We start from the raw sequence: 11,471 nt of genomic DNA on the forward strand, positions 1-11,471 counted from the left end.
AGGTGGTGAAGAAGATGATCACCTCTAATGACAAGAAAGCTTGAACTGAAGGGCACCCAGTTAGCTCACTGGTTAGAGCAGGCAAACCATATGTCACCAGACTAATGGAGAGGCCTGGGTTCAAAGCTACCCTGAGGGCATTAGCTCTTACAAATAAAGGAAATGAAAAGCAACAGTCAAAAAGCATGAAGAACAAAATGGACCAAAATAAGGTAATATAAAGCTCAGCCAGACCTACACAATAAGTGACTGACCCAAATCCTGCACGCACAGTGCATAAAACTAACATGAAATTAACATCAGAGACCGTAGAGATTTGCTCTATTTCACAGATATCAGAGATATTTAGGCTTCCAGGATGAAGACAGACAAATCTAAGGTGGCTTCATGTATGAAACAGAGGTTATCAACCCATATCACTGTAGCCTAAAGTTAGTTTAATAACAGATATAACCTATATATAGTGGAATTTCCATAGTGGAATCATAAACTTACTTAGTTATATGTTGTGGAAACTATGCTCCAGGCAATAGACATGAAAAAAAGGGTCTTTGTGGCTGCATCGATCCAGACCTAAAAAACAAAAAGAACAACAACAACACAACTGTTTTTGCTAGTAGAACAGATATTTTTGTAAACTTGGCCCAGACTCAAATGTCTCAACAGTTATTCAGTGAATTTATGTGGCGTCACACTCAAATGCATAAATATATATATATATATATACACACATACATGTATGTATGTATGTGTGTATATATACATAAAACAACCAACCAACTAACCAAACACAAAAGCAGACTGAAATAAAAACATCTGATTGTTTCCTTTTCCTACTTATCAAATATGACAAATTCTGTAAAAAATATCAGTTGCACTTTTATTTACTACATTTAAATATCAGAATAGAAGTCACAGGAAAAGGAACTGTGCTTTAAAGACTAGCATAGTTAATGACACAGACTCAATCTCTCCTAATATAAGAATAAATTACCCCCCCACCACCAAAAAAACCAAAAAACCAAAAAACCCCCAAAACAAAACATAAAACTGCCAATAAAATATCACCTGATAATAATGCCCTATCAAGTAATACATATATTAAATATATATATATATATATATATTTTCTCCATGTCAACTTTGTTTGTGTGATTGAGTCTTCTCTTTTTCTGTAAACACATGAACTCACACAAGCTGCAGCAGGACATATACAGTGTACAATAGGTCATAAAAACAGGGGAAAAGACCCAGACAGTTCTTTTAAAAGAAGAAAGAAGAAATGTTTAGATAGTAAGAAGAGTCCACATCCTCATTTGGGAACATTAGATCTCAGCTGTTATGCAGTATATACATCATTCTGCTCAGTAAAGTGTTCACACTTTGTTTGCAATGGTGACTTGATTGCATTGTGCTCTTAAAGAAACCCATTCTGCCTGTCGAAGGACATAGTTCTTTTTTTTAAATTGCTGATCCAACGATTACCAAACAGACTGTAGAAATTAAAAATACATCCCAAAAAAAGCGCTCAGGTTTCAGGAAGTTTACATGTAAGTTCTGTGCCGTCTGCTGTGAGTTTATATTTCAGCTGCTTTCTGCTTCCCAGAGGTCAAAAATGACTTAACTTTCAGAACTTTCAAAACAAGGTATTCATAGAGCAAACGCAGGAGAAGCCTCATTATAGCCACGAACTGGAGATTACATTCAGATTAACTTCTGCTTTATTTTTGCTGTTGTTCCTACGGCGGCAGCGTTCTTCTGAGTAGCGCTCCCCTCGATGGACGTCCAAATAGGGATGCCATTCCTCAGATGGCGAGCACAGTGACTTCAGACGCTGCAGAATATAAGAAGCGTAAATTTTAGTACTGTGTATTTATTTTAATACTCACAAATCATTTGTGTGACTGACTGAAAAAAAAGATCCAAGCAGTTCAACAACTACTACAATCTTTCAAATGTAGAAAAAGACAAGAATAATCCACAGTCAATCCACTGCACAAGTACACACCTTCCAGGGGTTTCCTTTTGCCTTTATTAGCTTATACCCAGCAGCAACAGGGATCCACATCAGGACAAATGCAATCATGCACCAGCCTAAATTCATGCCCCAGTCTGGGTAGGGGATACCTCCATAGTTAGGGGGTTCAAAGTAAACCAGAGACGAGATCAAGAGGAACTAGACAAAAGTCACAAAAAAACACAAAGTTCACTACTGGTAGAGACAAACAACTACAAGATATTTGTGTACACCTATGCACGTTAATGAAAGTCGATACTTTTAATTAACACAATGCTTTTGCCTTTTAAATTCTCTTGTACAGCAAAAAAGGCAGCACTGTGTACTCACCACTACGATGCAGGGGGTGATAAAGAACCAACATGCTCTCCACCACAGCCAAAATGTGGAAGTCTTCATTCCAATCATCATCTCAATGTCTTTAATAAAACGGTTTCCCCCTGCAAGGTGGAAGAAGAATATAAGTATCCTGGAATTTAAGACCATCAATCACCTTTCATATGCACAAACTTAGATTGTTGTACTTACCGTAAATGTAGCAGATGGCAATAATCTCCAAAAGCACCAAAAATAGCAGCACCCAGCTGGCAATAAACTGGTCAATTAGGGTTACCCAGTATATGCCTGCCTATGATACACACATGCATGAAAAACACACAAAACCATTATACATTATACATTTACACAGAGAGACTGAGCAAGTTAACTATTTTATAACAGCCACAGAAAGTTGTGCTAAGACAGACTTACCCTTGTGACACATGGTAAACCCAGGAGGTAGAGGACAGAACATAACGTTACAGTTAATAAGACATGTTTGGATTTGAAGACTGTGGGGAAAGCGTCAAGCAGGCAGGTCGTTATCACCTCTAATGACAAGAAAAGAGATTTTAGTTTGTGTAGATTAAACAGCAGTGGGCTGAATGTTCTGCAAACATCACACTGAACTGAAGCTTCAGATCTAACCTATTCCTGCAAACTGGGAGTCCAGACCAACAGTCAAAAGCATGAAGAAGAACAAAATGGACCACAGCGGGGAGATGGGGAGCTTAGACAGAGCATCTGGATAGGCTATGAAAGCCAGACCAAACCCTGCATAAAGACAAATAAAAGGGGAAAAATCATCTGGTAGCATCATCTGGAACCAACATGGTTTATCCAGCTTATTCTGCCAATATTCAGCAATGAGATGAGTCTTGCACTCTTTGTAAAGGATCCCATGAATTTCTGAAACCTAGTCGCACTCTTTGTTTAAACAGGCAAAACTGAAAGCACAAAGCTGACAGAATGGCAGTATTTAACACCAAATGATGAGAGTGTGTTGGTGTTGTATGTCTGACCTTCCTTTACCACTTTTGAAACTGGCGTTTTGTAGACGTGAGCCATATGTCCCAAAAATGAAAATATGGCAAAGCCTGCAAGCACACTGGTCCCTAGAAAGAGATCAAATCAGAAAATGTATTAAAGGAAATGCAAAAACAATTTCATTCTTTCTAAAATTTAGTTAGAGAGGGCCCTACCTGCATTAGTAAGGGTGACAACAAACGAGTCCTTGAACACGTTGTTGTGAAAGTTGTTATAGGAAGCGAGAGCAATGAGTCCACCCCAGCCAATAGAGAGAGAGTAGAAGGTCTGAGTTGCTGCATCTTTCCACACCTAAAACACAGAGTTGTACTGTAGCTCATTAAGAGGTTTTTTTTCTCAGATAACAAATGGCTTTATTGGATTGCACATGAACAGTGACAGTTTGCACATGAACAGTGAGAGTTTCTACCTGAACTTCAGTCAGTTTGGTCAGATTGGACTGAGAACCAATGTAGAACTCGATCCCATCTTTGGCTCCCTCTAGAGTCACACCTCTGATCAGCAGGATCACAATCACCACGTAAGGGAAGGTAGCAGTGAAATACACAACCTGGAGATACAAAGACTTGTTACTTTGCAGGAAAAGCAAAAGACTGCATTTTGTTACATTTGTTAAGCCTAAATTCTAAAATCTGTCAGGCCTTCTGCATTTCAGTACTGACAGTTTAGCATCGCACACGAAAAGTGCAATCTGTCATTTTGTTGTTCTTGGTTTCCTAATTTTTATAATACTTTAACACTTTAATACTTTAATAGTTGCTTCGAGTTAGATGAGATGATGAATATCAGTCCTGTTTCAGTACATTCAGCTAATAATGAAACTAAGGGAATAGTTTGTTAGATTACTATAAAATCGTTCAAAACTAAAAAAAGGACACCAGCACTATAGACTGTTGATAAAAGGTTTCAAAACCATCCTGAGTTTTTTTTAAACTGGATAACAGAAACAAGGTGTGGAGCTGCCTGAGGCGTGGCTGCACAATAGAAAATATAAAGCATGTGGTGTCTTTTTATCATTTATTTTTTGTTATTTTAAATGGGAAAAAACATTTGGAGCAGTAATTAGCACCTTTGAATCCATGTGTGGAGTTCGCTTGTTGTCTTGATGCCTATGTAGTTTCTCTTGGGGTTCTCCTATATATATATACATTTAGGGCACCTTTTGTCCTATGACACCTGAGTTGATGAAGTCGAAGAAAATAGTGGGATGGGACCATAATTTAAAAAATTACGTCATGAACATAATTTAAATCTAGCAATTGAGTCCTTGAGAATGTGTATGATATATATGAGGTCATCAGCAGGGGGAGTCACACCCTGCTGATATAAGAAAAAACACCACAGTGACTTCACTTATCATATGCTTATTAGACTTTTTAGTTAGTTTGTGAAACTAAACAGCTAATATCACAAACTAAATTATTCTAAATAGATGTGTGGATTTGTATGTTGGACAAACGAACAGGAGTCCATCTACACGGAGGATTTTGACGTACTTTGCCTGATGATTTGATGCCTTTGATGAGCGCAGCAGTAACAATTATGGAGGTCAGCAGCAGACAGAGAGCCAAGTGCCAAACTACTGGCCCCGTTTCATCAAGACCACTGGACCTCTGCAGAGCCACATTACTGCAAAGAAGAAGACATGTGCATTTGTACAAACAGTGTGACAAGTGCTTTTATTTATGCTTGTGTGCACGAGTGTTTGAGTCTTACTCCCAGTACAGCTCACTCGAAGTCTGTATCGAAGAGCAGCTGCTGTTTTCCTGAGTCCAGTTGGTAATCAAAACACTGCTTACATTACAGGACACTAAAAAAAGAGAAAGGACTTGTGAGTGTCCAAAATATAAATCTTATATCAGTATTTACCACAACACAAGTACCTGTGATTGGATCTGTAGTGGGTGCTTTAATTTCTCCAGAATATTTACATTTTAGGTTACTGAGATTTAAAACCACATCAAAATACTTTATAATCTTTATGACTGATATCAATTTATGTTAAATCAGTGTATGTGGTGATGCAGATACCACAGAGCAGAAGACTTAATGAGCTGCTCTTTACAAGAATACAAGAATATAATGTACGCACCTTCAGGCGTGGTGCTGCAGTTACTGCCATCGCAGCTGGAACAGCCGGACCACGGCAGAGGACACTGCATGGAGGCGAACATGTAGTACAGGCTGTAGGCGATGATGACGTTGTAATAAATAGACACTATTACAGACACCACAACCATGGCAACACCAATACCTGAAGGGATAGATAGGGCATAAAAGACACTATTAATTTAAAAAAATATTATCGGAAACTTCACCAGACAAAAGCTGTCTTTTGATTGAACTAATCATAATAAGTGTGTCTAAGTTTACTGATCATACATAAAAGCATGCTGTTTTTGTTTTTTGCTGTAGTAATTTAAAAATGTCCTCTCGACTTTGCTTATTACAGTTTCTTTAATTACAATGCAGCATTCTTCTTTTTGTTTGAAGAACATAAAACAATTTTGTAATCCTCATTAAAGCTGTCATAAAAAAACAAAATTGGGTTTGGGGTCAGTTTTTGGTCACACAGTTGACCATTAACCAAAAACCTTATTAAGGAGAGTTTAGGGCTGATTTATGGTGACACAGCTCTGCATTGGCCACAAGCCTCATTAAATGTACTGTTCATAATTCATGTGACCTGCAAGCAGCTCTTAAGAAAAGCAAATAATAATCCAGAGAACCTAGTGATTAAAAAATGCACATTTGTATTTATTGGAATGTTGATTAATTCATAACATTTTCTTTTATTTAAAAAAAAAAACCCTTAAAATTACCCTGTATTAATGGCACTGCACTCCATACATTAACTGGACCTTGGCTGCAGAATTGACCCAAGGCACTTTCCAAGAAGAAAAGAGGAATTCCAACCACCACCAACATCACGAAATATGGGATAAGAAAGGCACCTGCTCAAAATGAAGGATTTGGTGGTAAAGAGGAAAACAAATCTTATAAAAACATAGTTGCTTTGAAATAGAATCTTGGATAATGGATTAGAAAATAAATGCTGATTACCCCCTCCATTCTTGTATGCCAAATACGGAAATCTCCAGATATTTCCCAGACCAACAGCATATCCGATCATAGAGAGAATGTACTCCTTCTTACTGGTCCAGTTACCACGCTCAGTATTCTCATCCCCATCGTCCACACGTGGATCCTGCTCATTAAAAAAGTTCTAAACTTTTGTAAACTTGTAAAACTTGTGATGTATGTAAGCAATTATTGGATGCACCAGGACTTTCAGAAAAAATAAAGATGTTAGAAAGAAGAGTCTGTTGTAGAACAATGGTATGGTACATAATTTAAATATTAATTAATCAACACCAGGACACAAGATATCAGTCATTATAATAGTTATTAGTTATTAATAATTATATACTAGAAAGTTGGTTTAATTTATCAGCTGAATTATTTTTTTCTAAATATGTGACAGTTACATCAAAACCAAAAAGAAACTGATCTTTAAATACAGGCAAGCGTCTTCTTCCTTCGTCTATTTCTGCAAAATATTATGCTGTAAGTTATCCAGTGAAAGTCTGGTCAGTCAGTTATGCAGTCCTACCTGGTCGACAACAGCAGGATTTCTGAAGATGAAACCCTTGAAACTTTGCCACCCGTATTCCCTCATGTTCGTTCGCTTGCTTGTTAGGACAGAATAAGAAATTTGAAGTTAACTACATCTGTTTTAAAGTCTCCTCTCTAAAGGCGAGCTAGTGATGTGTTCCAATCATCTGCATCAGCCCTCCCCCTGAGATAGCTGTATGCAATTACCTCAACTCCCACTCTAAACTTAAAAACGTGGTTATAAAGATGAGTGACGAACGTTTTCCTCTGTTTAAGATTAATGACACAACTGCTGACACTCAGTCTGATAACGTCAGGGTCACTTTACGCAATTATGTGGAGCTGTTATTAGATGGTAGTCATGTTCACTGTATAATATCATGGTGCTAAAATACAGTATGTATGACTTCTTTCTGTAGTGAGGAGTGATAGCATACTTACACTGATAAATAAAAAAAGAGTGGAGCTCCCACTGTTTACGAGCGTCCAGGTTGTGGGTGACTCAGCGTTGCGACGCTAAGCCTGCATCTCTATCTTCAGCACTCCACCCTAATGCCACTGCTGTAATGTACCGTGGATGGGACTCATTTCGGTCAGTGACATCTACACATAATGACTGCACGGATGACCCGCGTGTGTCTGTGTCACTTGTCATAACAGATGGCGTGCCCGCATGATGGTGACTGGTGACAAAAGGAGATGAATGAAAAATGGCTCAGATTATTCAACATGCAACACAGTCCAAAACACAGATGTTAAACTGATTTCATTCACATAAGCTAATAGTATAAGCACATATGTAACGCCGACTTTGGTTAAGCTGTAACTTTACCAACTAGTGCTCTGTGGACACAAAGTAACCAGATCACAGGGAGACTTTCTAACAACACAGAACAACTATGAATAACTATGACGTTGGTTGCAAGGTTTATATTATTGGATTGTCATTTATGTTTAGAAATATATACTCATATATGCTTAGAGTTTTATAATCGATTGCATAATGATAGAGGTTTGATCCTTAGCAGTCTGTAAAGACTCTGTGCGCCTTCCAAAGTGTTCTGGCATACACACCTCTTGGGGTCATGAGAGAGGCCGTACCTTCTGTTACTGATTTATACTGTGGGAGGACAACTAGTCTGTATCTGGTTAAGTGTGGCAGGATGAATATTATGTCTTGGTTCAACCCACTTTCAGTCAGGCGCATTAAGGGGCGCTAGTATAAATAGTGGCCATCTGAGCATCCCCGAATCGCGTACCTGTTATCTCCTTTCGGTCACCTGACTTCCCCCGGTGCTGCAGGTAGGAGCTGTGTACATGTCGTTGTTGCCTCAGCCTGAATTGGCAGTACTTGTGTTGATTGTGGTGTTCGTGTTACAGAGATGACCCGCGGATTACCTTCCTGAATCCTCCATGGTGGCTGGTATGTGTTTACTCAGTGCAGTGCATACATTATTTCACTCAGTGGTAAACCAATGTTGTTTATAGGTTGTAGCTGTAGAAGCCTTCTATGAGCCATTCTGTTCATGATTCGTGACGTTGTTTACTTGGTACTCAGTTTGACTCAGTTTTGTTACAATCTCTGCCTTTTATTGCTCTTTTATAGTAAGCACTCATGCTTTGCAGGAAGTGTGGGCTTTAGTGGGCGACCAGTAGCTCTACAGCAAGGTCGCTACGGCTTTTCTACGCTACCCTTGTCATGATCCTGGGCCATGTTGGCCCAGCATTCTTAGTTTCATGTATTTTTGTATTTTGTTCCTTATTTGACTTCCCCTTGTGACTTTTACCCCCTGTGTGCCCCTCTGTGTATCTGTGAGCCCTCGTTTCCCCTCGTGTTTTATTCCATGTTTTCCCCAGCCCGTTATGTCTGTGCTCTCCCCGTGCTCCCTCTCTCCTCCTGTCTGCGCCTCTGTGTACTTCCTGTTTTACTTTGACAGTCTCCCGTCAGTATGCGTCATGTTGTGTTGCTCCTGCCCTGTCTCGTTACGATTATCTGTGTCAGCTGTGTTCCCCGTGTGCTCCCACCTCCCTCGTTAAACCTCTGTGTATTTATGTCTGCGTCTCCCTCTGTTCAGTGTCGTATTCTCCCTCATTCATGGCCGTGTGTTTCTCTGTGTGCTAGTGTGTTGCTTCCCAGTGTAGTTTCTTATCAGCTTGTTTCGCTGTTTCCCTCCAGCAATAAAGCTGTGTTTTGAGTTCATACCTGCCTCTGTGAGCTTGCGTTTGGGTCCACTTCCTGCCTGCCACACAGCCGAATCATGACAACCCTATGCTAACAGAAGTGCTGCTGCTTTGCCTTTTACCGTCTATTTCCGTTTGCGAGGGTTCTTTTTCCCTGCTGCTGCCAGCCTCTTAAGAGTGGACGGCGTGGACAGCGGCTAATTACACGTCGATTGACTGAATTGTTAAAATAAAGTAGTCGAGCCGACGGCAATTTGGAGTAATACAGTGACTCCGTCTGCTCCAGATTTAAGGTTTTATTTAGTTCGTATGTCTGTTTCTCTGTTTTGATTTGTAGTTTGGGTTTTTGTTACACCACTGGTAGGAGGCCCTTTTTCTAGCTGCGGATCACCAGTGGGTTCCTGCAGTTGGGCTAACCCCCGCGTTTGCATATTAGTTTTTCTTGGAATATATTATAATTTTCTTTCTTTTATTCAGATGCGGAGGGCCTGACGTGGAGGAGACTGGGGTACCTTGGTGGTGGGATCCTTTGAGTGTTACACACCTGCATTTTTACTTTATTAGTATGAGCGTGTGATAGTGTGCTGCACTTGTGTATTGTTGAGTTTTCTTTTCTTTTTTTTTTTTCTTTTTTTTTGTGTCCCGTTTGGATCTTTAGCCATCAGAATTGTTGTCTTAAGGCCAAGAAAGATGCCAAGCGGATTTATTTTACCAAGTGGATCATCATGGCCTTGCCATATTGGTCCATTTGATTGACCTTTATTATAATTATGAATTTATTTTATTTTCAGTTGCTACAAACGGGACAGACATGACTGGGGGATAGGACAGGGAGAAAGAATGAAAGAAAGAGAGGGAGAGAAAGAAAACCAAAGGGGAGAAGAGACGGTGAGAAGGGGGGGAAGAAAGAAAAAAAACAAACAAAACACCTGGATCACCTGTATGGAGAAAAAAAACAGAAGAGAAAGCAAACAACAAAGAGCAACATAATAAAAAACAGCACCATCACAATAAACTAGCTAGCAGTAGATATCAGTAGATACTAAATAATAAACGATATTGTGCAGCACGCAAGATAGACAGCGCACAATGTGCTTTGAGGCAGCAGCCAAGAAAGCGTGTAGTCCGCGTCTGTGAACACCCGTGTGTACACCTGTGTGCATACCTGTGTGGATCAGCATGCTTGCATTCCAAAGGTTTCTCCATGTAACGATCTGCTAGGGAGTGTGGGGAGCCATAGCCCCGTCCACCAGGGTATGAAGCAGGTATGGAGGAGATCCAGGCCCCAGATATCCAGAGGCCCCAGAGTACAAGGACCCGAGGAGGACCACCAAAGGGGGGGAACCGTGCCACCCTCCTGGAAGAGCTGAGTAGAGCCCCAAACGAGAGGGTCACCCCCAGCTACGGAGCAGAGGCCAGAGGGGTTGCAGTGTGCCCGGGGCTCTGCCGGCAGCCAGCTGTGCCAGAGAGGACCGAGCTTCAGGCCCAGAGGCCAAGCTGAGGGCATCCCACCCCCCGGAAGGAGCCCAGCCGGGCCACAGGCGCCCGGCCCCGCCAATCGGCCACCAGGAGTGAGCCGGTACATACATGAGCGCCCAGCCCCAGACGACAAGGACCACCAACACACCAACGTCTGAGGGCATCAGCCACCGGCAGGGAGTGTGGTGAGGGGAGATAGGCCTCCGTACTTTAGAGGGCCTGAGATGTACCCAGAGAGGTTGAGTCTAAGACCCAACCTGACATATAGACACAGACGAACAGGCACACGCGGACACAAACGTGCATTCCCACCCCATATGCACAACCAAATACTCGGCACTCACCCAACGTGTAGACAGACACAAATAGACACTGCACAGACAGTCGCACGAGTTTTCTTTTTGAGAAGTTTTTGTGCGCGGCATCCCCGCCCCTCCACCGGTAAGCCTTGGCTCTGAATTCTTTTTTAGAATATTTGTATATTGATATTTAGGCTCGTGTTTTTATATGCTGGTTTAAATAATAATTTGTCTGTTTTTATTATTGAACCACGTCTCTGTGGTAAGTTCATTCCACAGTGTGGCGTGTTGATCGTTAAAGATCCTCCAGTTGCAGGGCCTTCTACGGTTCCGGGTGTATTAGGGATGAATGTGATTCGGAAGTGTTACCATGAGCTTTTTGGGCAACATGGTGAAGCATTGTTTAGTCTGGCCCCTAAACCCCTTGTGCATGCGCTGCAAAAGTGCCATGATGTTAGTACGAGAGCCCCACAGGATTTGTCTGGCCATGTGAGAGTGAGAGGTAAGCGAGCATG

General features: G+C 40.9%; 1 protein-coding gene across 1 annotated transcript; it reads right to left on the reverse strand.

Moving 5' to 3' along the window:
* Positions 1-859: 859 nt before the first annotated feature.
* Positions 860-7,074, reverse strand: slc6a14 (solute carrier family 6 member 14). Its single transcript, XM_005924715.2, has 15 exons — positions 6,996-7,074; positions 6,446-6,590; positions 6,205-6,336; positions 5,475-5,636; positions 5,099-5,192; positions 4,879-5,011; positions 3,792-3,932; positions 3,538-3,673; positions 3,358-3,450; positions 2,984-3,109; positions 2,768-2,886; positions 2,546-2,645; positions 2,348-2,457; positions 2,009-2,176; positions 860-1,834 (listed from the first exon to the last, which is right to left on the reverse strand). The coding sequence occupies exons 1-15, from the start codon at positions 7,059-7,061 to the stop codon at positions 1,679-1,681; spliced, it is 1,881 nt and encodes a 626-aa protein (XP_005924777.1). The 5' UTR covers positions 7,062-7,074; the 3' UTR covers positions 860-1,678.
* Positions 7,075-11,471: the final 4,397 nt, after the last annotated feature.

The sequence above is a fragment of the Haplochromis burtoni genome, unplaced genomic scaffold (assembly GCF_018398535.1).
Source record: "Haplochromis burtoni strain Fernald_Lab_line unplaced genomic scaffold, NCSU_Asbu1 Contig_79, whole genome shotgun sequence".
In the NCBI taxonomy this organism is placed as follows: domain Eukaryota; kingdom Metazoa; phylum Chordata; class Actinopteri; order Cichliformes; family Cichlidae; genus Haplochromis; species Haplochromis burtoni.